This window comes from Melospiza georgiana, chromosome 33 (assembly GCF_028018845.1).
Source record: "Melospiza georgiana isolate bMelGeo1 chromosome 33, bMelGeo1.pri, whole genome shotgun sequence".
Classification (NCBI taxonomy): domain Eukaryota; kingdom Metazoa; phylum Chordata; class Aves; order Passeriformes; family Passerellidae; genus Melospiza; species Melospiza georgiana.
In genome coordinates this window covers 16,967-42,969 of record NC_080462.1, presented here as the reverse complement: position 1 = coordinate 42,969, position 26,003 = coordinate 16,967, and the positions used below count along the sequence as shown (strand labels likewise).

The 26,003-nt window shown below is 66.2% G+C and overlaps 4 protein-coding genes across 6 annotated transcripts; all 4 read left to right on the top strand.

Moving 5' to 3' along the window:
- Positions 1-64: 64 nt before the first annotated feature.
- On the top strand, positions 65-914 carry CKS1B (CDC28 protein kinase regulatory subunit 1B). Its single transcript, XM_058042996.1, has 3 exons — positions 65-167; positions 470-597; positions 664-914. Exons 1-3 carry the CDS (start codon positions 109-111, stop codon positions 714-716), a joined length of 240 nt encoding a protein of 79 aa, XP_057898979.1. The 5' UTR covers positions 65-108; the 3' UTR covers positions 717-914.
- Positions 915-1,220: 306 nt separating this feature from the next.
- FLAD1 (flavin adenine dinucleotide synthetase 1) lies at positions 1,221-5,421 on the top strand. Of its 2 annotated transcripts, XR_009115844.1 has the most exons (8): positions 1,221-1,378; positions 1,474-2,233; positions 2,622-2,769; positions 2,962-3,060; positions 3,142-3,331; positions 3,726-3,799; positions 3,881-4,579; positions 5,052-5,421. XR_009115844.1 is itself a non-coding variant. In XM_058042994.1 (7 exons), the coding sequence occupies exons 1-7, from the start codon at positions 1,226-1,228 to the stop codon at positions 4,014-4,016; spliced, it is 1,560 nt and encodes a 519-aa protein (XP_057898977.1). In that variant the 5' UTR covers positions 1,221-1,225; the 3' UTR covers positions 4,017-5,421. The 2 variants fall into 2 exon arrangements, 1 of the variants encoding a protein (XP_057898977.1); XM_058042994.1 differs by having other exon boundaries at positions 3,881-5,421.
- A 333-nt stretch (positions 5,422-5,754) lies between these two features.
- On the top strand, positions 5,755-9,202 carry LOC131095321 (mothers against decapentaplegic homolog 6-like). Its single transcript, XM_058043000.1, has 4 exons — positions 5,755-6,198; positions 6,497-6,910; positions 7,043-7,141; positions 7,760-9,202. The coding sequence occupies exons 2-4, from the start codon at positions 6,517-6,519 to the stop codon at positions 8,284-8,286; spliced, it is 1,020 nt and encodes a 339-aa protein (XP_057898983.1). The 5' UTR covers positions 5,755-6,198; positions 6,497-6,516; the 3' UTR covers positions 8,287-9,202.
- A 1,478-nt stretch (positions 9,203-10,680) lies between these two features.
- On the top strand, positions 10,681-24,607 carry ZBTB7B (zinc finger and BTB domain containing 7B). 2 transcript variants are annotated; one of them, XM_058043023.1, is made up of 3 exons: positions 10,681-10,766; positions 20,361-21,376; positions 23,814-24,607. In XM_058043023.1, exons 2-3 carry the CDS (start codon positions 20,370-20,372, stop codon positions 24,232-24,234), a joined length of 1,428 nt encoding a protein of 475 aa, XP_057899006.1. In that variant the 5' UTR covers positions 10,681-10,766; positions 20,361-20,369; the 3' UTR covers positions 24,235-24,607. The 2 variants fall into 2 exon arrangements, with proteins under 2 accessions (XP_057899006.1, XP_057899007.1); XM_058043024.1 differs by lacking the exon at positions 10,681-10,766 and adding an exon at positions 15,881-15,917.
- Positions 24,608-26,003: the final 1,396 nt, after the last annotated feature.

Below are 26,003 nucleotides of genomic sequence, written 5' to 3'. Positions count from 1 at the left end.
CGCCCCCGGCGCGGCGCTGGCCAATGGGAGCGCGAGGCGGCGGTGTTTGAAAGCGCCGCGGGGGGCGCCAACGGCCGCCGAGGGAGGGCACGGTGGGCCTGTCCCGTCATGGCGCACAAACAGATCTACTACTCGGACAAGTACGACGATGAGGAGTTTGAGTACCGGTAAGGAGCGGGGAAGGGGTGCCGGTAACACCCGCTTGATAAGGATGCGGGGGTCTCGGTTAAGGTTTGCTGCGGTGAGGGAGGGAAATGCTTCGGTAGTGTAGGATTAACGGCTCGCGAGTGGGAGGGGAGCGGGGGGTGAGTCGCTGGTGAGGCAAGAGGGGAATTATCCTGGTAACTCAGGGGGTCCCCGTGAGGGTTCTGTATGGGGTCACGGCGCTGGTGCCGGTAACAGCTCTCCGGTAGAGAATGAGGAGGTGTTGGGGGTGCCCCGGTGTTGACTGAGAGGTGCGGGGCTGCAGGCACGTGATGCTGCCCAAGGACATCGCCAAGCTGGTGCCCAAGACCCACCTGCTGTCGGAGTCGGAGTGGCGGAACCTGGGCGTGCAGCAGAGCCAGGGCTGGGTGCACTACATGATCCACGAGCCAGGTGAGCCCCGCGGGGGAGCGGGTGGCGCCCAGGCGGCCCGGCCTGACCCCCTCTTTTGCCCCGCAGAGCCTCACATCCTGCTCTTCCGACGGCCATTGCCCAAGAAGCCAGAAAAGTGAGTGGCCCCTGGTCTGCCGAAGCTCTCAGTCCTTCCACTCTGAGGAAACACCTTTCTCCTCCTCCTTCTCGGCATTTCTCGGGGGCTTCACCCCCTGACCCTCGACGCTGCCTGAGCGTCTTTTTGTCGGCTCGGTCCCGGTTCCGAGGGCCCTTCCCGTTGCGATGCCTCCAAAGCTTCAATAAAGTGATGTTTGGGAGCTGTCTGTCTGCAGTACCGGGGGCAGCTGGGCTGGAGGGCGAAGGGGTCCGGTCCCGTGGAGTTGGTCCCGCGGGGGTTCCCGAGGAGGCTGCCCGGGGTCTGGGGGAGCCTCCCGGGCTCACCGGAGAGGGCACGGCCGTGGATGGAGCTACACCGATACCCCCCTCTCCCGGGCCCTGCGATGGTTCCGTCCCCGCAGGTCCCGCCTCTCTGCCAATGGGATCTGGCGGGGCCGTGTGACTGACGTGCGGGCCGACCTATGAGCGTGCGGGGCGGTGTCGCGGTGTGCGAAGGTGCCCGGGCGGCTCCATGTGGGGGGTGCTGCGCGCTGCGGGGAGGGTGCGCGGGCCTTTGCGCGCTGCCGCCTGCCGCCTCATGGCCGCTTCGAGCCCGGCAGCAGCGCTGACCCAGGGACCCGCCAGCACCGCCGGCATCATCATCATCGGCGATGAGATTCTCAAGGTGCGGCCGGGGACGGGCCTGGGCTGCGGGCATGGGGCGGGCTGGGGTGTGGGGTTGCGGCGCTCCGCTGTCACGGGCGTCTGCGGTCCCCTCAGGGCTACACGCAGGACACGAACTCCTCCTTCATGTGCCGGCGCCTGCGGGCTCTTGGCGTGAGCGTCGCCCGCATCTCCGTGGTGCCCGATGATGTGGAGGCCATCGCCAGCGAGGTGGCCGCCTTTGCTGCTCGTTTCACCTACGTGCTGACCTCGGGCGGCATCGGCCCCACGCACGACGATGTGACCTTCGAGGCCGTGGCTAAAGCCTTCGGGGAGAGGGTCGTCCTCCATCCCGAGCTGGTGGCGCTGGTGCACAAGTTCTTCGGCAAGACGGAGGAGCAGTGCCCTGAGATGAAGCTGGCTCGCATCCCCGAGTCCTCCCGCCTCAACTACGGCACGGACGGGCGCACGGGCAGCGCCTTCAAGTACCCGCTGGTCAGTGTGCGCAATGTGTACATCTTCCCCGGCATCCCGGCGCTGATGGAGCGGGCCCTGGATGGCCTCGCTCACCTCTTCCGCAGCAAGCAGACCCATTTCCACTCCCGCACCGTCTACGTGGCCTCTGATGAGATGCTCATCACGCCGGTGCTGGACAGGGCTGATGCCGCCTTCCGGGGCCGTGTCAGCTTGGGCTCGTACCCAGACTGGACCAGCAATTACTACCGTGTGAAGCTGACCCTGGACTCAGAGTCAGAGCAGGACCTGGAGGAAGCGTATGGCTTCTTGATGAGGGAGCTGCCAGCGGGTGTTGCCGTGCCGTTGGTGACAGACTGTGTCTCTCCAGCAGCTGTGGAGGTTTATGGCCTGGCTGAGTCAGGTACTGGGAAGAGGTGCTGCAGCACAGCTCTGTGCTTCTCCTGTGCAGCCTAGCAGGGCCGGGGCAGTGGGAACACCAGCCTGGCAGCAAAGCTTGCCTGTTGTGTGCTGGGAGACTTGAGGCATGCTGCAGCTGCAGTGGGCTTCATCCCATACAGGTGGGAATGGGACCTGTAACCTCAGAGCTGGTGGTGGCAGGCTCTGAGAGCACAGTGTGCAGCAGTAGCTGCAGTGCCACAGTTCCTCAGTGCCCTCATGATCCCTGTCACATTGTGGCCCAGGTCCCTGGGCTGAACAAGCTCTTGGCTGTGGTACCAGAGGGTGAAGTGCCCTGGGGCCGTGCTAAGGGAACATGAGCTGGGCAGGCACCAACTGTCCTGTCCTGGCAGGCTCGGCCCTGGGGCAGAAGGTGGCAGCAGCCCTGAGAACCATCGAGGAGGCTTTGGACCAGTACAGCCTGGTCCAGCTCTGCGTGGGCTTCAACGGGGGCAAGGACTGCACAGCCCTGCTGCACCTCGTCCATGCTGCAGTGCAGAGGTACCCACGCATGGGGCTCCAGGCTGGGGCAAGGCCCAGGGGTCCTGCAGACCCTGGCCAGGGCTCTGGGGCTCTTGCTTGCTCCACCCTGGGGGACGAGCAGATTCCTGGGCTCTAGCTGGTCGGATCTGGACGCCGCCTTGCCTCCAGTTGCCACGGGTCAGAGTCCAGCTGCACTGGGTCTCTCTGCAGGCGGCTCCCAGCAAGGAAGGAGAAGCTGCAGGTGCTCTACATCCGCATTGTGTCCCCATTCCCTGAAATGGAGCAGTTCATTCAGGCAACAGTGCAGAGGTAGGAGGCGCAGCGGGGTGGGCGGCTGCCCGGGGGCTGTGCAGTGCAGCCTGCAGCCAGCTGCCCACCCTGCCCCTGCAGGTACGGGGTGCAGCTCTGCACCGTGGAGGGCTCCATCCGGGAGGCCCTGGTCCAGCTGAAGGAGCAGCAGCCCCAGCTGGAGGCTGTCCTGATGGGAACGCGGCGCACGGATCCCTACTCACGCACCCTGACCCCCATGTGTGCCACAGACCCCGACTGGCCCCCTTACATGCGGGTGAACCCCTTGCTGGTACGTGGCCTGTGAGCCCACCCTGCTGTGGGGCTGGAGCTGTCGCCACAGGGCCTGCCAGGGGGATCTGATGGGGCTGGGAACCAGCAGTGATCCACCCCCATCCTGGGCAGCTTCTCTCACAATTCTCACTGCCCCAGAGTATTTGCTGCCCCTCTGTGCAGCTGTGGGTGCCCCTTGCTGCAGTGATGCTGCTGGCAGCTGTTGGGCAGGGCTCGTTCTTGCCTGCTGGGGGGGTTGCCCTGTGTTTGGGGAGGTGCTGGGAGGGCTGGTGGTGCTCTCATGACCACCTGGCTCTCCCAGGTGCTCTCTAGGAAGGTCTGGTTTGCTACCCTGGGATTCAAGGGAGCAGCATTTTGCCTCTGCCTCAATCCCTGCCCAATTCTGCCTGCAGGACTGGACCTACCGGGACATCTGGGAGTTCCTGCGCAAGCTCTTTGTCCCTTACTGTATCCTCTATGACAGGGGGTGAGTGCCCAGTGCTGCCCTTCTCACATGCACAGCCAGTGGCCCTGGCTGCAGTCCTGCAGCTGCTTCTTCCCTCCACAGCTACACATCCCTGGGGAGCATGACCAACACAAAGAAGAACCCAGCCCTACGCTGCACCGATGCTCAGGGCCGGGAGAGCTACAGGCCTGCCTACGAGCTGGAAAACGAGGAAGAGGAGCGCACCTCCCGCCAGTGAAGGCCATGTTCTGGGAGCCTCCTCCCCTGGAATGCTGCTGAGAGTGACACTGAATAAAGCTGCTGCCTGTCAGCACTAAATAAACCTGCTGCAGTCTGCACTGCGCTGGCACGTGGTCTTGTTGAGCCCTGAGGGCTCCATGGGGCAGGAGCGGGAGGAACAAAAGGGTCCCCAGGTTGTGCCCTGTCCCTGCACCCACTATTGTGGGAGTTTTGGAAATGCAGAGAACGTAGCAGGTTCCAGTGCTTGCCAGGGCCCCACACATCAGCGCTGCTGCCTCTCCCACTGTGTCAGATCCTGCTGGTTCCTCACGGGCCATGCGCCTCCTCTGGAGCGTGGCAGCCTGTCTGCAGGGTGCCCCCCAGCAGGTGGCACGGGTACAGGCCCTGGCACTGCCAGCACCCACTGCCACCTCCCTGGGGCTGCGCCTGGGCTCCTGGTTGCTGCGGCTTCTGTGGAAATGCTTCTACTTCCTTCTCTGCAGCTGGTGCATCCGTGAGCTGCTGGACTAGGGAAGGAGTGTCCCAGGACCCCGTCAGCCCCTGCCTGCCCTGGTGCTGTGGGTGAGTGACCTGCCTGCAGCTTGACTTGGCATGGTGCTTGGAATGTCACAGGGGCCTGGATGCGGTGTTTGGGGGTGACAGAAACCAGCCATGGTGCTTGGAATGTCACAGGGGCCTGGCTGTGGTGTTTGGGGGTGACAGAAGCCAGCCATGGTGCTTGGAAGGTGACAGGGGCCTGGCTGTGGTGTTTGGGGGTGACAGAAACCAGCCATGGTGCTTGGAATGTCACAGGGGCCTGGCTGTGGTGTTTGGGGGTGACAGAAACCAGCCATGGTGCTTGGAAGGTGACAGGGGCCTGGCTGTGGTGTTTGGGGGTGACAGAAACCAGCCACGGTGCTCCTGGAGTGAGAAGGGCCTGGCTGTGGTGTCTGAGGGGAGGCAGCCTGGCTGTGGCAGTTCTGGGGGTTGAGAGGGTGTGGCCTTGGCGCTGGTCAGTGCATTGTTACCCCCTGTGCCTCTCTCCCCTCCCCAGGACTGTCCTCTTGCCCTGTGCTGATGGAGCTGATGGACTTGTGGCGCTGAGACTCTGCTCCAGCCTGTGCTCCCCCTGATCAGAGACCCCAATAAACCTGAGCAGTGCCTGACTGGCTGCATCTGTTTGGGCAGAGCTCTGGCAATGTCTGTGTGACTCTGTGTGTGTGTGTGTGTGTCCCCAAACCTCCTGATCCCAGCCCTGGGTAGCACTCAGGCACTCCAGCACACCCCTTGCCCCTGTCCAGGACTGAGTGTCCTCACATCCCTTGGGGCCAAGGGGCAAGAGTGGGGGGCTGCCTGCATCTCCTGCCTGCTCCCCCACTCCTGCCTGCTCCTGTTTCACTCTGTGGGAAGCACCTAGAGCAGAATATCTCCAATGAGCCCAGCCTGGCTGTGAGCTGCAGCAAAGGTCTGTGAGCCCACCCTGCCCCACTGCTGCCTGTGCTGCTGCCTGGCCCCAGCAGGGGAAGCTCTGCGTGCCCCGTCCTCGGCAGCAGCGCTGGCGCCAGCGTGGCCTCCCTTATCTCGGCGGGAAGTCAGGAGCAGGAAGCCTGGCCCGGCGCGGGATAAGGGTCCCGTTTACATTAGCTCCTTTGTTGTGGAGCAGGCTCCCACCCTCACCCACTGCCCGCGGGGGGGCCCCCGGCCAGCTCAGGATCTGAGGGGCAGCAGAAACCCTTGTCCAAAATGCCACGAGGGGCTTAGGTGGTCCTTGCAATGGTCCCTGTGAGGACATGAGGAGGGATGGGGTCTGCAAAGACTCTGCCTTGTGGTGTCCCCCCTGCCCAGATCAGCTCTCAGCTGGACCCTGCCCTGTGGTTGTGCACTGCTGTCTGTGGTGCTTTTCGGGCTCCTGGCTGCCTTGGTAGCACCGTGCTGGGCATCCCTGACCACTGCAGCCCACGCATCTTGTGCCACGTCCTGGTGTGGTAGCCCTGATGTGCTGGCCCTGGCGGTGGCTCAGCCCCAGGGCTGGCTGGGATGAGGGAAATCAATGAATTCCCCAAACGGGAAGGTCCGGGGGAGGGGAGAGCACAGGAAAAAGTGCAGGCAGTGACGCGTGACGGGCAGAGCAGTGCCGGCCGCCCCGAGAGCGCAGCCCCATGCAGTGCCCTGGAGCCTCTCACCCACCTCCACTGCCCACCGTGAGTGAGCCCCTCTTGTGCAGGGACCCCTTCCCCAGCCCCAGTACAGACAGCCAGGGGGTGAGAGGGGAGCGGGTGGGTGCTGTGGGCAGGAGCACAGGCAGGTTCCCCAGCAGTGTGGGTTGGTTTTGTGACCTTGGGGATGCCAGCACCGTGCCCTCGTGGTGGGGATGCCAGCAGCAAATCCAGGCAGAACAGCCCTGCCAGGGATCTGGGTGGACACAGAAAGATGCACAGGGACCCCATTGGAGCCACAGCTCTCTGAGGGCATGGGGGGTGATGCATCTCCATCCTGCAGGTGGTCCCCACGACCACGGCATGTTCCGTTCGCGCCGAGCCGGGCTGGTGCGGAGGCTGTGGCGGCAGCGCTGTGCAGCAGCCAGCCCCGAGGACGGCCCCGCTGCCCTCAAGCCAGCGGTGCACGCTCTCTTCAAGAAGCTGAAGGATGAGGAGCTGGAGCTGCTGGTGCAGGTGGTGGAGAGCCGGGGCGCCTGGGAGTCCGGCTGCGTTCTGGCACCACGGGGGGACCCACGAGGGGTCAAGCAGGGGCTCCCCCCTCAAGTCCTGCTCTGTCGTCTCTTCCGCTGGCCTGACCTCCACCAGTCCCATGAGCTCAAGCACCTCTGCTACTGTGCTGGGGGCCAGGGAGCCTGCGGGGACTTGGCTGGGCTGTGCTGCAACCCCCATCACTTCAGCCGCCTGGCTGTACCTGGTGAGTGCCGGCGGCAACGCTGGAGGCTGCCTCGCCCAGCCAGGCTCTGACCCTGCTCTCTGGGGCTGCCTCAGGGCTCCAGGGGGGCAGGATGCACTCCCAGCCTCCTATTTCCTTCTCTCTCCTCTGCAGAAACCCCGCCACCCCCGTACTTGAAGGCATCCTGTGGTCCCTCCTGGCCAGAGGAGCCCCAGCTGATGGAGTTCAGCTACGACGGTGGGGACTGGTGCGGTAAGCTGGGCCCGGCACGCTGGGGAGACGCACAGGGCACAGCCCTCTGCCACGCCCGGCAGGCAGGAGGGCACTGGGCAGGGCTGAACCCCCGAGTCAGGAGCAGAGATTGGAGGGGACAGAACATGAAAATCAGGGAATGGAGCCAGCAGTCACTCCCAGCAGGAGGAAAAGACTCCGACAGGGGATGAGGGGTTCCTGCTCTGGCCCAGACGCCCCCCCCGCCACTGAAGCTGCTGTTATTTTTGGCAGCGCCAGGCTCCCTGCTGGAGGAAGCGCTGCCTATGGGGACACACACAATGTGCCTTGACGCACACAGCCCCAGCTCCCGCCTGGCTGCTGGCCACCAAGGCCACCAGCTGCCACTGCCCCACCTTCCCCTGCGCTCAGGGACCAACCCCCCTGACAGCCCTCCCCCAGCCCTTCACCACGGCACCGGGGGACTGGGAACAGCTCCAGAGGCTCACACCCAGCGCAGGACTCTGCGCTGAGGCATCCCTGGTGTGCCACGTCCGTCTATCTGTCCTCACACGCCCTCTGTGCCCACTCCCCTTGGCCCTTGCAGCTGCCTGCCTCGGTCACATCCTGCCGGTGACAGCTCTGCTCTCCCCTTGCCAGACACCAGTCTCTCATGGAGCACCATCACGGACGGCTGTTGGTGCAAACTGGCTTACTGGGAGTACCGGACGCGCGTGGGCCGCCTGTACGCCGTGCACGAGGCGTCGGTGAACGTTTTCTGCGAGCTGCCCCGGGGCAGCGGCTTCTGCCTGGCACAGCTGCCCGCCGCCTACCGCAGCTGCGCCGTGCGACGGGCACGGGGCAAGATCGGCCGGGGGCTGCAGCTGAGCCAGGAGCCGGGGGGAGTGTGGGCCTACAACCGCAGCGAGCACCCCATCTTCGTCAGCTCGCCCACCCTGAGCCCCCCCGGGCTGCCTGTCCTCAAGGTGCTGCCCGGCTACTCGGCAAAGGTGTTCGATTATGAGCGGGCAGGGGGCACAGGGGGCTGGCAGCTGCCTGGGGAGGGGCCCTGGGACCCCCACAGTATCCGCATCAGCTTTGCCAAGGGTTGGGGACCCTGCTACTCCCGGCAGTTCATCACCTCCTGCCCGTGCTGGCTTGAGGTCCTGCTGAACCAGCCACACTGAGAGTGGAGCTGGTGGGGGGGTGCCAGGGAGGTCTCCCAAAGCAGGTTGACGAGCTGGGGGCCCTTCTACTGTTCCTCAGCCTGTGTCTTCCAGGGCTGTGTTGCAGCAGGATTGTCCTGGCTCTGGGGACTCTGTGCCTCAGTGCTGACTGGATGCAGTGCCCCTCTTGCAGGGTTCACCACCTTGCCAGCACCTGCTTCGCCCAGCCATGGGGCTCTCAGTGACACAGGACACTATTTAATATCTTTTTATTATTATTATTATTATTTTAATGTTTAAGTTTATATTAATTTATCTATTTTTGTAAAAAAAGCAGAGCATGAGGCAGGAGTCCCCATTGTCAGGGCCAGGCCTGGGGGGTGGCAGCTAGGGCTGGTGGGGACACGGGGAGCAGGAGAGAAGGGAGGTGAGAGGGAATGGGGAGGAAGGGGAAGCTGTGGGTCTAGGTGTAACTACAGACAAGGGGAATGGGAGTGAACTGGTACAGCTGGGGGGGGGGAGGTGGGGCAGGTGAGCACAGCTGGAGTGAGGGGCAGGTCAGAACATCTGGATAGGTGCAGGGCAGGTTAGAACATCTGGATAAGTGTGGGGCAGATTAAAACATCTGGATAGGTGCAGGGCAGGTTGGAACATCCGGATAGGTATTGCATAGGTTAGAACATCGCGATAGGTGTGGGGTAAGGTTGGCACATCTGGGTAGGTGCAGGGCAGGTGCAATGGGGGGGACAGGTGAGCACCCCCGGGGTGGGGACAGGTTCAGGGTTACCTAAGCTCGGTCCCAGGCCCGGGGGCTCCTTCAGCCGTTCTGGCAGCATGCGGGGAGCCCCGAGCAAGCGCAGCCGAGGGGATCCCGGATTGCCCGAGTCGTGTCTGCTGTTTTTATCCTAAATAAACGGTGCCACGGGCACCAAGAGACCGCCGTGTCCCTCCGCGTATCGGTGCCGCCCACGGGGCTCGGCTCCGGGAGCCAGCAGTGCCCTCTGCAGGCGGCTGCCGCGGGCCGCGATGACCACCCGGTCCTTCCTGCCACGCCGCCGGCCCGGCTGAGCCCGCGGCCCCCGCCCGGCCCCGCTCCCGGCCCCGCCGAGAGAGGTGAGTGCGACCGCACCGTCGGCATCGCCTCGGGGGAAGCGGGGACAGAGAATCACCGCGAGCACAGCCGCGGGCAGCGGCGGAGAGCGGCGGCGATGGCGAACCGTGGCCCGAGGGGACGGGCGGGGAGCGATGGAGCCGGGGGTCGGTGGCAGCCGCGCCGAGGGTGAGGTCGTTCTGCGGGTTCCCCTCTCCGCCCCGCGGAAGTCCCGAGCCTGGCGGGCCGGTACCCCGCACGGGGATGCAGGTGCGCGGTCAGAGGGACGGAGCCGGGAAGAGCCAAGCGGGCGGCTGGGCGAGGCGCGGCAGCAGGTGCCCGGTACCGGGGCCTGGCGAGGGGGTGGGGGTCCCGTTCTCGGCCCCGGCTCGGTGCCCCGGCGCGGCCCCCCCGCCCACTGACATAACGTCTGCGCGGGGCCGTGTTTGCCTTGGCAGCCCCGGAGCGGCGGTGGCTCCTCACACTTTCCGCTAGCGCCGGGCAGTGGCCGCGCTCGGAGCCAGGCGCGGGGGGGCCGGGGTGAGCCGAGGTGAGCCCCGGGGCCGCCGCTGCCTCCCTGTGAGCCGGCAGCGGCCAAACAGGTTGCGCGGGGCCCGCGCCCAGGCACCTGCGGAGGAGCCACCCCGCTGGGGGCCGCCGCGCCCCGCTCCAGCGCCGCCGACAACCGGGGGCTGCTCCCCGCGCCGCGCCCTGCCGTGCCACGTTCTCCGTGTCCACCTCTCCATCCCTCCGTGCCCGGCACTCCAGTACCCCGGTGTCCGCTCCTTGGTGCCCGGTTCCCGAGCTTGATTCTCCATCCCCCGTACCTCACTCTACGCACGGTTTCCCGTGCCCGGCACTCGAAACTCTCCCTCGGTGCGCACTTCTCGGTTCTTACCCCCCCCGCCCCCCCACCTCCATGCCCGGTTCCCCGCCCCCCCGTGTCCGCGGGGCGGAGCGGGCAGTGCCGTGCCGGCCCCGGCACTCGGCGGCCGCAGCGGGCGGGGCGCGCTCGGCGCCTGGCACCGCACTCGGCGCCGGTGGGGGCCGCGGCGGGGCCGTCCCGTGCTCCCCTGCCCGGGCCGGGGCCCGACCCCCGCCCGATCCCGTTAACCGCCTCTGACTCAGCCGCCCCCCGCCCGCGCGCCCCGGTCCCGCGGGCCCGCAAGACCCCCGCCCTCCCGAGGGGGGTGGGGCGGGGCTGATGGGCGGGGCGTTCCACCAATGGGACGCGTGACCGCCGGCGCGCTGCCCAATGAGGAGGCGGGGGCGGGCGCTTCCTGGAGCCCCGGCGGCGGCGGCGGCGGCGGCAGCAGTGGCCGGGGGGCGGGCGGGGCGCGGCGGCGGCAGGTGAAGGCGGAGGCGGGGCCGTGGCTCCGGGACCGGTCTGTAGCTCGGGCGGGGTGCGCAGGTGAGCGGCACTGGGTGGGAGCGGACGGACCCACCGGCGGGGGTTGCGCGGAGGTACCGACCCACCGGCAGCGCGATCGGGATCGGGACGGGGACCGGCGCGGCGACCGCTTTTTGCCGCCCGGTTGCGGTGAGTCGCGCTGATTCGGGATGCTGCGGGCAGCGGGTGGGCGCGGTTGGCACGCGATCGCCGCACGGCCCCCGTGTCCCCACCCGCCGCCGGAGCCGGTGGACACGTCGCCCATGGGGCGGGGGGTGTCACTCGTGGGCCGTTCCCGGTCCCTGCGCACGGGGCTGCGGGAAATCGGTGACATCGGCAGGTCCCCGCTGCGTGCCGGGGCGGCTGCCAAGGCTCCGCTGTGCTCCTGTTGCGGTGCTGCTCCATCCAGCCAGGGTCCCCCGCAGGTCTCCCACGGGTGACCGGGTGCTGCCACCCCCCCTTCCCAACCCGGTGAGCAGCTTGGCGGCGTGCCTGGCGCACCGGGTGGGGACGGCACCGTTGCAGGAGGAAGGCAACTCAAGGAGTCCCTTCTGCACCCATACTGGTAGAGTTGGAAGGTGTCCCAGTGTCCCAGCACGCTGTGCCACGCTGGTGAGCCCCGGCCCTGGTGCACTGGCAGCAGCAGTGGGTGCCTCTCCTCGGCTGTGCAGTGGTCCCCCGGGATCGGTGTCATGGTAGCACCTGCCAAGCACCGGTGGACTCTGCCCCGTGCGCCCAGCCCTGCCGTACCTGTCCTCGTCCCCCTGGCTGGCTGCCCCCGGCCGCTGTTTGCCCGGGGCGGGGTGCGGTATTTACCCTCCCGCCGGAGCAGATCCACGTCTTGGGCCACAGCCGCCCTCGATCCGTGCCTGCCTTCACTTGCCGAGGGGACACAGCGCCGGTTTTGTCGCGGGGTGAGTCGCACCGTGCCTCAGTTTCCCCCACCACAGCCGGGCTGGCAGGAACGGGGTCAGCCTGGGATCCCCGGTACTACCGGGGGCACTACCGGGGGCACGTGGCAGCTGCCGCCGCTCAAGGCTTCGGTGGTGATGCTGGTGCTGGGAGGGAGGGACTGAGCTCGGCAACTTAAAAGTGGGCGCATGGAGAAGGGGAAACTGGCACAGCAGAGAGAGCGGGGCTAGGCGCGTCTGTGCCGGGCACGGGTGCGGAGGTGCCAGCTGTGTGTCGGGGGCCGCATCCGTGTCGGGTGCTGGGGACCCCCCGAGCCCCCCTGGCTGGGCGCGGGCTGCCCCCAGCGCTGCGGGGCCGAGCCCGAGGCTGTGGCAGCGCGGCTCTGCCAGCTGCTGCCGTGCACCCTCAGTGCACACGTGGCACGAACGGGACAGGCCCGAGCACACGGGGGCGGGAGGGGCACGGCGGGGCTGCGGCCCCAGCGCGGCCCCCGCTGCACCCCCAGCCCTCGAGGGGCGGCTGCTGCCCCGTGCGTGAAGCAGGAACTTCTCCTTCAGGGCGGGCGGCGGATGATGAAACCAGGGAGAAATCTCTCCTGGCAGCAGTGTGGGCTGCTGGCGGGAGCCCCCGGGAGCCTGCGCTCCCCCTGCGCCACCAGCGCTGCCTTCCCATGGTAACTCCACGGCGGGAGCAGGCAGGGTGCCGGTGGGAGCGGCCGCCCCGTCTGGAGGATTGGCGCCCGCCTGGCTCCCCGTGGCAGCACCGGCGTCCCTGGCGTGCCCCGAGAGCTGCATGTCCACACCCCAGCGAAGCCCCAGGGCGGTCAGAGGACCCGCTGAGGGGCTGGGCTGAGACCCGTCAAACTCGCTTCGTGCCAGGAAGATGGCGCTTGGGTAGCCATGCAGGCAGGGGAGGGAGGCGGTGGTGCCGGGGCTGTGGCCGGTGACCTTCGGTGCACCCGGGCACGCCGTGTGCCCGGGGCTGGGCAGGTCGGTTGGCATGCGGGATGGTGCGGTGGGAGCCATGGTGATTTGTATCCCCAGAGCTTCTGGCATGGTTTGATGGAGCCCTGGGCAGGCAGGGGGACCAGCCCGGGTGAGGGAAAATGAAAGCAGGTGATGCGGAAGGAGAAGTAGGTCAGGCGAGCTCTGGCCTCTCCCGGCAGCCTCGGCTGCACTGCGTGCTCCTCTCTGCCCAGCTGTCTCTGCCATGTCCCCAGGCGCCGTGGGCAGCAGCTGGAGTGGGGAGTGGGTAAGGGGGTCCTGCTGCCAGGCTCGGGGTCCCGAGCACGGTGGCTGCCAGGCACTGCCGACACCGAACGCCAGCAGGGTGGAAAATGTGGCTGTGCTGGCTGACATTCATTGGGTACAGAGACACCCCAGCAGTTTTGCTTTGATTCCCCTCCCCTGGGCAACCATCAGGGCTTGGAGCCATAGCAAAGGTGACAGGAGCATTGCCAGCCCCACTGCAGGGCCAAGGAAGTGAAGGGAGGAGACCCTTGTGCCCTGCTGGGGTGGCACAGGGCAGCTGGTGTGGTGTGGACATCACGGCGGGCCCTGGGGCTCCACAGAGGGGCTCCACAGAGGCTGCCCTGTGCAGCCCTGGGGCATTGCCCTCCCTCGCTGCAGGGCTGCCGGGGGTCTCCTCGGTGCCACTCTGTGGGCTGTGGCGGGCACGGCCTGGCTGTCGGTGCTCTGTGGGCTCGGGGGGGCTGGGGCTGGGGGGGATTAGAATCTCCTGCCCCCCTTCCCTCCCCGGGATCAGCCGTGGGCAGCGGGGAGCTGGCAGCAGGCAGCTGCCGTGGGGGCGGAAGCCGGGCTATTTTGGAGGGTGTGGAGGGGGGGCTGTGGGCTGGCACTGTCCTTGCCAGGTGACCCCACCGGGAGCAGCGCCACCCTGGTGCCAGCATGGAGCGCTGGGGGCACAGCCTGTGCCACTGGGGATGCTCAGTCCCCGGGGTGCTGTGAGGACATGAACCCTGCATGTTGAGTAGGAGGTGCCACCAGCTGGGGGGGCCCCTCGGGGCTGTGCAGCACAGTGGGACCCAGGGGGTCTGGCTGCCCTCCAAGGGGTTCCCGTGACTGTGCTGCGGGGCCAGCAGCTCCAGAGCCAGCTCACCCTGGGGCCAGCCAGCAGGCCCACTGGTAGGTGAGCCTGTCCCAGGCTGGTGGCTGGCAGAGCCAGCCTTCCTTCCTTCCTTCCTTCCTTCCTTCCTTCCTTCCTTCCTTCCTTCCTTCCTTCCTTCCTTCCTTCCTTCCTTCCTTCCTTCCTTCCTTCCTTCCTTCCTTCCTTCCTTCCTTCCTTCCTTCCTTCCTTCCTTCCTTCCTTCCTTCCTTCCTTCCTTCCTTCCTTCCTTCCTTCCTTCCTTCCTTCCTTCCTTCCTTCCTTCCTTCCTTCCTTCCTTCCTTCCTTCCCTCCTTCCTTCCTTCCTTCCTTCCTTCCACCAGTGCCTCAGCCATTACCAGAGGTGACACACAGAGGCCACATCTGTCCTGGCAGGTCAGGGTGCTGCTGCTCTGTGAGAGGATGTGATGCAGGAGATGGGGTTGCCCATCCTGCCATTGGAAGAGGAGCTGGAATGAGGCCATGTCCCCTCACTGGTGACACTGGGCAAGGGATGGATGGATGGACGGACTCACAGAGGTTAGCCCATCTTACCCAAAGGCCAGCACCTCCCCACCTGCCCCCCCAGCCTGGTGCCCCCCAGCCAGGGTGAGCAGCAGTTTGTGGCCAGCGCCCGGGTGGTTGCAACACCCCCAGGGTGGGGGGGCCACGGTGACTCACCCCATCCTGGCCACCAGCAGGAACCCTGACTCAGGGCTGCGTGCCCATGCCGTGCCGTGCCCCTCCCTGCCCGCCTCGCCCACCTTATCTCCCGCCCTTAGCACCTGGCACACCTGGGCCAGGGGGGACTGGCGCCATTCCCCTCCTTTATGGGGAACAAAGGGCAGGGGAAGGGTTGGCAGCAGGTGCCACAGCCCTCCTCCTTCCCTCCTGTCCTCCCTCCCTCTCATGGACGCTGTCCAGGGCTGTGCCCTGTTTTGTGCCCCCCTCTGGAGCAGCCTGCAGCGTTGTGGCAGTGCAGAGGACAGTGCTGCCCACAGCCCTGTGCTGGCTGTGTGCTGCCTGCACTCCACAGCTGGCTCCTGCCCAGCACAAGGATGGCACAGTGGGATACCATGGAGGGCACGCTGCTGATGCCCTCTGCCCGTCTCTACTGCCTGCCCAGGAGCTCTTGCACAACCCAGCTCCTTCCGTCAGCACTGCTGGGGCTGAGCCCTTTGCTGTCCCACTGCTTTGCTGTGGGGCTCTTCCCCTTTCTGCCTGGCCTGCTGCACACATCCCCAGCTCTGGGGCCCGCTGGGCCATGCCAGGGTGCCACAGTGCCGGTGCCCCTGACCGGTCTGGCGTGGGTTGCCTGGGCGGGTGCTGGTGCTGGTGGTGGGGTGTGGGGCGAGCTCTCCGGGCTGCTAATTGCTGTTTAGCTGGGGACACCGAGGGTGTAATTATGGGGGCATTGCATGAATGTGCAGCCTGGCCTGGGGAGCCCACGAGTGCCCCTGCCCAGGGAGCGCAGAGGGTCAGGCAGCACAGCCCAGCTGGGCCGTCACAGCTCCCCACATTCCCCACGGGGATCTCGGGAACCTGCTCCAAGGGGAGAGCAGGACAGGAATCCATAGGGCCGGGGGGTGGCTCCAGGGCTGGCCGGGCAGGCTGCAGCATGCTGCACCCAGCCCTGCCCTGCTGCCGCCGAGCACAGGCGCCCTGGCAGCCCGGCTGGGCCGGCCATGGCCAGTGGCGAGCACCCAGCGCCCTGCCTTGGGGCACACGAGGAGGTGAGGAGGGCCCGGCTGATGTGCCACGGCACGGGGGGGCAGGGGCAGACGGCTCGGAGACCTTGTTAGAGGTGGGGAAGGCGTGTCGAAGGTATGGCTGCCTGTCCTAGAGGCGCTGGGGATTTTGTCCCGTGGGAGTGGGCCGGGGATGCCCCCTGCCCCGTTCCGGGTTGGCGCCCCACGGCGCAGCAGCAGCGCCGGCCGCAAAGAGTTAATGCCGTGTGTGTTCTGGGAAGCGGGGCTGGGAGGTGCGTGACCCGGGGTGTGGGCGTCGACTCCTTTTGAGGTGGGATCCTGAGCTCAAGTGCAGCGGGGAGCGGGGCCAAGTTCACACAGCACCAGCACCCTGCCTTCCCCTCCCTGCCACTCGCGGGCCGCCAGCGGGGCCGCCACGAGCGCGGAGCCACGCCGGGACACGGGGCAGGTGAGCCACACACCCGCCCTGCCGTCACTGCTGCTGGGGTGGATGCCAGGGTGGTGGGGACCCAGTGTGGCACTGGGAGATCTGGGCCAGGTGCCTCACACCAGCAGGCTGTGGGACGTTGGTGTTGCCTGAGCCCTACGCTGCCCTCACTGCTGATGGGATGGGGTGGGATGGGACGAGTGGCGAGATCTGGGTCACTTTGGTTTGGCAGAGCAGGGCCCACACCCTAGAGTGGCAATGCCAGGCAGCTGGATGTGGCAGTGGGGTGGTTTTGGAGGCAGGAGGGGGCCAGGATGCCAGCACAGTGCCAGCAGGCTGGGTGGGTGAGATGCAGACTTTGCTCCTCTTTCCCTGCTACAAATGCCAGGAGCGGCTCTGGCAACGCCACCAGTCCTGCTGCGCCGTGGCAGGGATGCCCTGTGCCCAGCCTCCGTGGCAGCTGTTGTGCCAGGCTGGCACTGGCCCCAGGTGCAGTGCTGGCTGGGCACTGAGGCAGCCCTGTGCCAGGGTGCTCAGCCCCCTCTCAGTGCTGGTGGCTGTCCCTGGGTGAGCTGGGCAGTGTCGGGGGGCCTCAGCAGTGCCATGGGGCTCGCTCTCAGCGCTATGGGGTGGGGGACTGTTTATCCTCTTTCATCTCCAAACCATTTCCTTTTGTCTCTACTTGTTCTTTTCTTCTTTCAAAGAGCACTGCTGCTCTCCCCACTTCCTCCAGCATTGGGACCCTCAGCATGTGCTGCTACAGGGTCACCAGCTGAGCCAGACCCCGGCCGCCACCTTCCCTGCTGGGCAGACAGAGGGGCTGCTCAGCCCTACACCACCCTCCATCCACACCGTGCCCATCAGCACCAGGGCCACTGCTGCTCCCAGCTGGCTCCAGGCAGCAGCAGGGTGGGGGGCTTGCACAGCCCAGACCCCTGGGTCCACGTCCTGGATCCCAAAGGGTGAAGGGCCCCACGGGGTGAGGGGCCGGGGCAGCTCCGCGCTGCGCTCCCCTTCCGGGGTGACTCATTCTCCCCATGGGGCTGTGAAGTCCCTCGACAGCATTTGTGACTCTTGGGACTGAAAGCAGGGGCTCCTGGCAGCAGTCCAGGGTGGGGACGGTGCTCACTGGGACCTCTGCTCTCCTTCTCTCCTTCCCCATGTCGGGAGATCCCCCCTGGACACCCCTTTCCACCTCCCACCGTCCCCAAGCTGGGCCCAGTGCGCTGTGCCCTCACCCAGGTGCCATCCCTCCTTGGTGGCATGGCACACAAGCAGGAGGGGCACTGCAGGGACCCCATCCCGCTGCCCATGGCCCTGCCTGGGCGCCTGGACCCCTCTCGCAGAGGAGCTGGCACATGGGTGGAGCCTGGCCGTGGTTGTCCCAGGCAGTCTGGGCTGGCACAGGGATGTCAGGGTGACCTGGGCAGACATTGTTCCTGCTGCCACCCGCCCTGCATGGCAGCCAGCTCAGCACGGGGAGCAGCTCCCCCTTTCCTTTCCTCAGTTCAGCCAAAACGTGCCCAGCCACAGCGCTGAGGTGACCGAGGGAGCTCTGGCATGGCCAGGCCATGGGCATCACCACCTGTGTCCTCCCGGCCATCACCTCCAGCAGCAGCCTGGGAATGCTGGGGGCCCGGGGGCGGCTCCTGTCCCCTCACACCTCATCCTCTGCCATTTCCTTATCACTGCGGTGATCTCCTCGACGACAGCAGCCGCTCAGCATGTGATTTCTTCGCTCCAGTGAGGAGGATGTGCGGGGGGGTGGGGGTGTCAGCAAAGGAGCCGTAAAGGGGCGGTTTGGGGCCATGGAAAATCCCCCTCCTGCCCGCCCGCCGCCGCCTCGCCCCCAGCCTGCCCCACAGCCCTGCAGCTCTGTCTGGTGGCACCGAGTCCCGTGGGGTCCCAGCTGCCTTAGCAGAGCTCTGCTGGTGATTTCTGTGACATTGGCAGCGCTGAGGCTGTGTCCATCTGCACCGGGACGTGGTGAGGGCAGTGCCCGTCCCTCAGAGCACCGTGCCACCTGCTGGGATGTGATGGGGTCTCAGCTGCTGTCCTGTGCCCAGACACCCCCAGTGGGTGCCATCAGTCTTGTAAATGCCCTGTGCCCAGGTTTCTCGTGGGGACCAGGGCAGAAGGGAGGCTGTCCTGGTGCCATCACTGGGGGAGGCAGTGTTGGAGGACACACTGCCACCCCATCCCGTGACTATTCCCTGTGACAGTCCTGGGGGTCCGTGGGGCTCTGGCCCACCCACGGCAGGTGCCCCATCCCTGTCATCCCTCTCCAGCTGCCCAAGCTGTGGCATGGGATACTTACCCCCCTGCTTAATCCTGCCCCTGCAGCTAATCCTGCCTAATCCCACCGGGGGCTGTCACTGCCTGTTGGCTCCGGGGGCCCTGATGGTTTAATCACCCCTAATCCGATCACCCCCACCTCGGCAGGCAGAGGGGACCTCAACCAGCGCCGGGATGGGCTCCTGCCAGCCAGGGGGGCTTGGCCGTGGCTGCTGGCGCCAGCATCCCAGGCGGTCGGCACTGCTGGCTCCCGGTTTCAGGGGCGGCTGCCGCCTGCCCTGCCGGTCGGGCCTGCTCGGCAGCGGCTGGGGCGGCTCCGCAGCCGGTTGCTCCGGGGCCGTTCCCAGCTGCCTGCCGAGGCAGCCCCAGCTGGCGGCCGCCCAAGCGCAGGGAGCGGCCGGCTTGGGGCTGGGCCCCTGCGCCGGGGGCCGTCGCCCGCGCCGCCCCTCCATGGGCAAGAGGGGGCACGTCCCCCACGCCCGCCTGCCGACGGCACAGTGTGGTTTGGCACGGCCCGGTGGGCCTGGTGTGGCTCGGCGTTGCTTGGCATGACTGGCAATGGTCGGTGCCACATGCTGCTGTCCACCATGGCACAACTCAAGAGGTGGTACCCGCCTCTGCCTCCCCCAGGCTCTTGCTGGGCTCCCATTCCACTGTCACGCAGCAGTGCCAGCACAGTGGGGTTTGGCACGGCCCGGTGGGCCTGGTGTGGCTCGGTGTTGCTTGGCATGGCTGGCAATGGCCGGTGCCACATGCTGCCGGTGCCACCATGGCACAGCTCGAGAGGTGGTACCTGCTTCTGCCAGGCTGCAGTTGCTGGGCTCCCATTCCACTGTCACGCAGCAGTGCCAGCACAGTGTGGTTTGGCATGGCCTGGTGGGTTTGGGGTGGATGGGCATGGCGTGGTTCAGTGCTGCCTGGCACGGCTTGGCGATGGCCGGTGCCACATGCTGCTGTCCACCATGGCACAACTTGAGAGGTGGTATCTGCCTCTGCCTCCCCCAGGCTGCAGGTGCTGGACTCCCATTCCACTGTCACCCAGCAGTGCCAGTGTCACAGGGCAGGTTGCAGCCCTGGAGCTGCCGCTGCTGCCTGCAGGTTGTGAGGGTCACAGGCTCCCCTTTCCCACCTGTGCTGGCTACACGGGCCATAGCTGGGCATGGTATCTATCACAGGGCAGGTTGCAGCCCTGGAGCTGCCGCTGCTGCCTGCAGGTTGTGAGGGTCACGGGCTCCCCTTTCCCACCTGTGCTGGCTGCACAGGAGCACGTGTGTCCCTGGTGGTGCACCACGGGCACCACAGTGGGAGTGTGAGCCGTGCTGGGTTTAGCGCTGAGGCCAAGCTCTGCCAGCTGCAGCGTGGGAAAGGCCTGACTGGTGCAGGCTGGGCTTGGCTGGGCGAGGAGTGGCCCCGGGCTGGGGCACAGGGGGGAGGGAGGGGGCCCAGTCCCGACCAGGAGCGGGGGCAGGAACCGGTGGCACAGGTGCTGATCCTAATCTGCCGTGGCAGGAAGTGTGGCCCCTGTTCCCAGCCCAGCTGGGCTCCACGGGGCGGCCCCCTGGCCCTCGGGCTGCTCTTCCCAGCGCTCGCCCGCCCACCATGCCTCTGCCAGCGAGGCCCGTGTTCCCAGGACGGGGCTGCTGGGAGCCAGAGGCTGTGCTGGGCCGTGGCGGTGGGCTGGGGGGGATTGTGGGTGGGCTGGCACAGGAAACGCTGCACCTCGCTGCTGTTCAAAGGCACCACGCTGAGATTTCTCCCTTTGCTGTGGCGGCGCAGGCGGCCGGGTGCTGGTGGTAGTGGAGGAAGCGTGGAGGCCTGTGGTGGGGGGCCTGTGGCAGGGGGCCCACACCCACCAACCTCTGCACAGCGTGGAGGGAACTGAGCACAGACCCTGGGCCCCAAACCTGCCCCAGTTCGTGTCCCACTGATACCCCAGTGCCACCCAGCGTGTACAGACAGCGTTCCTCGCGCCCTGGCTTCATGGCAGCAACGCTCCAGCTGCAGTGTTTCTTCCAAGTGCTCTCTCCCAGTTTGTTCCTCTGTCAGCACAGACAGCGTTCCTTGTGCCCTGGCTTCATGGCAGCAACGCTCCAGCTGCAGTGTTTCTTCCAAGTGCTCTCTCCTAGCTTGTTCCTCTGTCAGTCAAGCAGCATCCTGTCCTTCCCGCAGGTGAGGACCATGGCCAGCCCAGAGGACGACCTCATCGGCATCCCCTTCCCTGAGCACAGCAGCGAGCTGCTGAGCTGCCTGAACGAGCAGCGGCAGCTGGGGCTGCTCTGCGATGTCACCATCAAGACGCAGGGGCTGGAGTACCGCACCCACCGTGCCGTCCTGGCTGCCTCCAGCCGCTATTTCAAGAAGCTCTTCGCCGGGCCGGGGCCGGGCCAGGAGGTCTGCGAGCTGGACTTTGTGGGGCCGGAGGCACTGGGAGCGCTGCTGGAGTTCGCGTACACGGCCACGCTGACCATCAGCAGCGCCAACATGGGCGAGGTGCTGCGCGCCGCCCGGCTGCTGGAGATCCCCTGTGTCATCGCTGCCTGCGTGGAGATCCTGCAGGGCAGCGGCCTGGAGGCGCCGGGCCCCGATGACGGCGACTGCGAACGCGCCCGCCGCTACCTGGAGGCTTTCTCCAGCCTGCCCGAGGGTGAGGTGCCTGCCCCGCCGCCCCCCCGCCCCACCCCGCGCCGCAGCAAGAAGACCCGCAAGTTCCTGCAGGCCCGCGGTGCCCAGCTCAACAACCACGCCGCCGAGGAGCCGCCGCCCGCAGCTGAGGCCGAAGGCTCCGTCAGCCCCCCGCTGCCCTCCTCCCAGCTGCCCTCACCCCCTCTGCCCGAGGGGCTCTCCCTGCCCTACGACAGCTTTGAGCTGCCTGAGGAAGAGGAGCTGCCCCCACACTCCTTCCCCTTCCCCTACCAGCCCCCCTTGTCCCCCGAGGAGGCACCTTCTGACGAGGATCCCATCGACCCCGACCTGATGGCGTACCTGAGCTCGCTGCACCACGAGTCGCTGGCGCCCGGGCTGGACAGCCCCGACAAGCTGGTGAGGAAGAGGCGCTCGCAGATGCCCCAGGAGTGCCCCGTGTGCCACAAGGTCATCCACGGTGCTGGCAAGCTGCCCCGCCACATGCGCACGCACACGGGCGAGAAACCCTTCGCCTGCCAGGTCTGCGGGGTCCGGTTCACACGGTGAGTGCCCCTGGATGGGCTCTGCCCACCTGAGGTGTGCCAAAGGGCATCCCCTATGGCACCTCCATCCCGTGCCAGTCCTACCAGGGGTTTTCTGCATCCCCTGAGTGCTGCTGGACGGGCTCTCCCCATCTGACATGTGCCAAATGACATCCCCTATGGCACCACCCCCCTGTGCCAGTCCTACCAGGGCCTGGCCACAGGGTTAATGGGGTTTTCTGCATCTCCTGAGTGCTGCTGGACGGGCTCTCCCCATCTGACATGTGCCAAATGACATCCCCTATGGCACCACCCCCCTGTGCCAGTCCTACCAGGGACTGGCGACAGGCCTGGCATGGTTCATGGGGTTTTCTGCATCCCCTGAGTGCTGCTGGACGGGCTCTCCCTGCCTGACATGTGCCAAATGACATTCCCTATGGCACCCCCACCCTGTGCCAGTCCTACCAGGGCCTGGCCACAGGGTTAATGGGGTTTTCTGCATCCCTTGAGTGCTGCTGGATGGGCTCTCCCTGCCTGACATGTGCCAAATGACATCCCCTATGGCACCCCCACCCTGTGCCAGTCCTACCAGGGACTGGCGACAGGCCTGGCATGGTTCATGGGGTTTTCTGCATCCCCTGAGTGCTGCCAGATCAAACTGATGGCACACTGCACAGCACCCCTCTGCCAGTGCTGCCAGTGGGGTGCACATTCAGAGCGTCTTCTGCATCCCGTGAGTGCTCTGGACACCAACACAGGTACCCAGTGGCATCCTCCATGGCACCCCCTGTAAGTTCTGTTGTGGTGCAGTGGGGTTGTGGGGTCTTCTGCACCTCATGAGCGCTGCTGGGCTGACCTGAGGTACCCAGGAGCATCCCTGGTGGTGTCCCTCTGCTGTAGCTGCTGGTGAAGTCGGGTCAGTGGAGTGTTCTGCACTCTGTGAGTGCTGCCAGATCACCCAAGGCACCCATTGCACCTCATCTGTCAGCCCTGACACGATTGTGGTGCAGGTCCAGGGGAGTCTTCTGCACAACGTAAGCACTGCCAGACCAGCCTGGGGTAGCCAGCAGCATCTCCTGAGGCACCCAGGAGCATCCCTGGTGCTGTCCCTCTGCCGTAGCTGCTGGTGAAGTCAGGTCAATGGGGTGTTCTGCGCTCTGTGAGTGCTGCCAGATCACACAAGGCCTGATACCTGATGGCACCCATAGCACCTCGTCTCTCATGGTTGTGGTGCAGGCCCAGGGGAGTCTTCTGCTCTATGTAAGCACTGCCAGAGCAGCCTGGGACAGCATCCCCCCTGCCAGCAGCCAGCCATGCAGCCGTGCAATGGTCCTTGTGCCCCACAGAGCATCCAGAGCCCTGTGCCCCACAGAGCACCCAGAGCCCTGTGCCCCACAGAGCACCCAGAGCCCTGTGCCTTGCAGAGCACCCAGAGCCCTGTGCCCCGCAGAGCACCCAGAGCCCTGTGCCCCACAGAGCATCCAGAGCCCTGTGCCCCACAGAGTGCCCAGAGCCTTGTGCCCCACAGAGCACCCAGAGCCCTGTGCCCCACAGAGCATCCAGAGCCCTGTGCCCACAGAGCCTCCAGAGCCCTGAGCCCCACAGAGCACCCAGAGCCCTGTGCCTTGCACAGCCCTGTGCCCCACAGAGCCTCCAGAGCCCTGTGCCCCACAGGGCACCCAGAGCCCTGCACCCCACAGAGCATCCAGAGCCCTGTGCCCCACAGAGCACCCAGAGCCCTGTGCCCCGCAGAGTGCCCAGAGCCTTGTGCCCCACAGAGCACCCAGAGCCCTGTGCCCCGCAGAGTGCCCAGAGCCCTGCACCCCACAGAGCTTGCACAGCCCTGTGCCCCACAGAGTGCCCAGAGTCCTGTGCCCACAGAGCACCCAGAGCCCTGTGCCCCACAGAGCATCCAGAGCCCTGTGCCCACAGAGCCTCCAGAGCCCTGTGCCCCACAGAGCACCCAGAGCCCTGTGCCTTGCACAGCCCTGTGCCCACAGAGCATCCAGAGCCCTGTTGCCCACAGAGCACCCAGAGCCCTGTGCCCTGCAGAGCACCCAGAGCCCTGCGCCCCACAGAGCATCCAGAGCCCTGTTGCCCACAGAGCATCCAGAGCCCTGTGCCCCCCAGAGCACCCACAGCCCTGTGCCCACGGAGCCTCCAGAGCCCTGTGCCTCACAGAGCCTCCAAAGCCCTGTGTCCCACAGAGCACCCAGAGCCCTGTGCCTACAGAGCACCCAGAGCCCTGTGCCCCACAGAGCACCCAGAGCCCTGCACCCCACAGAGCATCCAGAGCCCTGAGGAACATCCAGAGCCCTGTGCCCACAGAGCACCCAGAGCCCTGTGTCCCACAGAGCCCCCCTGCTCTCGGGATTCCAGCACCATTCCCCTCCCCCTGGTGGTTGGATGCCATGTTGGCTCCTCAACGCCAATGTCTCCCTGTCTGTCCCACCTCCAGGAACGACAAACTGAAGATCCACATGCGGAAGCACACGGGTGAGCGGCCCTACTCCTGCCAGCACTGCAGCGCCCGCTTCCTGCACAGCTACGACCTGAAGAACCACATGCACCTGCACACGGGCGCCCGGCCCTACGAGTGCTACCTCTGCCACAAGGCCTTCGCCAAGGACGACCACCTCCAGCGGCACCTCAAGGGCCAGAACTGCCTGGAGGTGCGGACGCGCCGCCGCCGCCGCGACGAGCCGGCCCCGCCGCCCACCGGGCCCGCAGGCCTCGACCTCTCCAACGGGCGCCTGGAGGGGCTGCGCCTCTCCATTGCCCGCTACTGGGCTCCAGGGCAGCCCGAGGAGGAGGAGGAGGAGCAGGAGGGTGAGGAAGGGCCGCAGCCGGACGGCACCGTGCCGGTGGAGACGGCGTAGGGGCGATGCGGCGGCGGCAGGTGTCGTGGCGTTCCATGCCGAGCTGTGCCGTGCCCACTGGGGTTTCTGTTCCTGTTTTTCCCGTCACGGTTCATTCCTAGTTATGCAAAGGGGGAAAATCCCCTCGGCCGATTTGCACAAGGGGGTGGGGGGCCCCTATCACCCCCCCCCACACCACCGTGCCCGGGCCCACCTGGTCATGCCCAGGGCGGGTGATGATGGGGGGATCGGGACTTGGATGTCCCCCCCACCAAACCCCTCGTGGGTGCCAGGACCGGGCAGGGGCACCCATGGACCAAGGCCCCCCCCCAGGTGGGGAGAGCCCCCCGATCCTCCCCAGTGGAGGGGGGCACTGCCCTACGCTGTGCATAGCTTGTCCCCACCTCCCCACTCCGAGCAGCCCCCCCCCCGGCGAGCCCCCCTCGCCCCTGCACTCCCGGCTGCTTTCTCTTGGTTGCACTATTCGGGTGAGCCCACCCGGGTGTGGGGCAGCCCCGGCCCCCCCCCGGACCCTTTTCCCCTTCCGAAATCCCCCCGGCCCTGTGGGACCCCCTTCCTTTCCCTGGGGTGGCCGGGCCCCCACGGTCACCCCTCTGTCCTTTGCACATGCCCCCCGCAGGGCGCAGCCTCCCCGGGGGTGGAGGGGACCGGCACTATTTGTCTACAAATAAGAGTTTTATCTATATTTAAAAAAAGATGATGTAATATATTCCCCCCCACAGCCCCTCCGCTGCCAACCACCAGCGCTGCCCGGCCCCCACGTGTGCCATGGGGTGCCCGCAGGGGTGATGGGGCCGGGGGGGCTCTGCTCCCGTCATGGCTTTAAAGTGCCTTATGGTGAACTTGAACCTTTTTCGGCTACTTGAACCTCTCTGGTGTCAGGAACCAAACAAAAACCATGGGCGGGCGGCCCCCGCCCCGCCGGGCCGCCTCTGCCTGTCTGTATGTCTGTGTTTTGTTTTTGTTTTTGTTTTTGTTTTTTTTTTTTTTTTTTTTTTAAACGAAGGCTGCTTGGTAATAAACGGAGAAGCAGGGACTTCCCCCGCGTCCAGCTGTCTGTCCATTCTGCATGTTCTGCATTTCTGCCCTGGAAGAGCTCGGGGCTGGGGGCACTGTGGGGCTGGGGATGGGGATGGGGAGTGGGCACCGTGTGTGGGGAGGGGGACACCGAGGGGTGGGGGGCACCATGGGGCTGGGGGCACCACAGGGGTGGGATTGGGGACACCATAAAGGCTGGGGACAGGGATGTGTAGGGGCTGCAGGCACAGTGGGTGTGGAGATGGGGCTGGGGACATTGAGATGCTGGGGTCACAGCAGGGATGGAGCCGGGGCAGCAAGGAGCAGGGGTATCACAAGGTCAGGAACACCATGGAATGGTGGATGCCAGCTCAGAGTAGCAGGATTCAGGTGCCTTGAGGACCAGGTGGTTTATTCACCAGCCCTTCCCCACCCAGTGGCTCTCAGCTTCTGCTGCACTGGTGGGGCTGGCTCCAGGCACACCCCAGCACCTGGACCCGAGGTTTTGCTGCCCCATGGCACTGTCCTGCTGTCGCTGGGCCCTTGCCCTCTCTTTCACTGTTTTTGGCCTGCTGATGGTAGCTGAAGTCTTCCTGGGAGATTGGAGTGCAGCGCTGGCATCCAGCATTCCCAGTGCTGGGGAGCACTAGGGGCATTGCCACCCCACAGCCAGCCCTCACCCGCAGAGCAATCTGCTCTTGTTGACCCCACTGCTGCCCACATCCCTCTCCTCACTCTTTTCCACCTCCTCC

Coding starts and splice junctions, on each gene's coding strand:
- CKS1B (XM_058042996.1), top strand. CDS start 109: ATGGCGCACAAACAGATCTACTACTCGGACAAGTACGACGATGAGGAG. Junction 168..469: donor GATGAGGAGTTTGAGTACCG/GTAAGGAGCGGG, acceptor GCGGGGCTGCAG/GCACGTGATGCTGCCCAAGG. Junction 598..663: donor CTACATGATCCACGAGCCAG/GTGAGCCCCGCG, acceptor TTTGCCCCGCAG/AGCCTCACATCCTGCTCTTC.
- FLAD1 (XM_058042994.1), top strand. CDS start 1,226: ATGTGGGGGGTGCTGCGCGCTGCGGGGAGGGTGCGCGGGCCTTTGCGC. Junction 2,770..2,961: donor GTCCATGCTGCAGTGCAGAG/GTACCCACGCAT, acceptor GTCTCTCTGCAG/GCGGCTCCCAGCAAGGAAGG. Junction 3,061..3,141: donor ATTCAGGCAACAGTGCAGAG/GTAGGAGGCGCA, acceptor CTGCCCCTGCAG/GTACGGGGTGCAGCTCTGCA.
- LOC131095321 (XM_058043000.1), top strand. CDS start 6,517: ATGTTCCGTTCGCGCCGAGCCGGGCTGGTGCGGAGGCTGTGGCGGCAG. Junction 6,911..7,042: donor CAGCCGCCTGGCTGTACCTG/GTGAGTGCCGGC, acceptor TCTCCTCTGCAG/AAACCCCGCCACCCCCGTAC. Junction 7,142..7,759: donor CGACGGTGGGGACTGGTGCG/GTAAGCTGGGCC, acceptor TCCCCTTGCCAG/ACACCAGTCTCTCATGGAGC.
- ZBTB7B (XM_058043023.1), top strand. CDS start 20,370: ATGGCCAGCCCAGAGGACGACCTCATCGGCATCCCCTTCCCTGAGCAC. Junction 21,377..23,813: donor TGCGGGGTCCGGTTCACACG/GTGAGTGCCCCT, acceptor TCCCACCTCCAG/GAACGACAAACTGAAGATCC.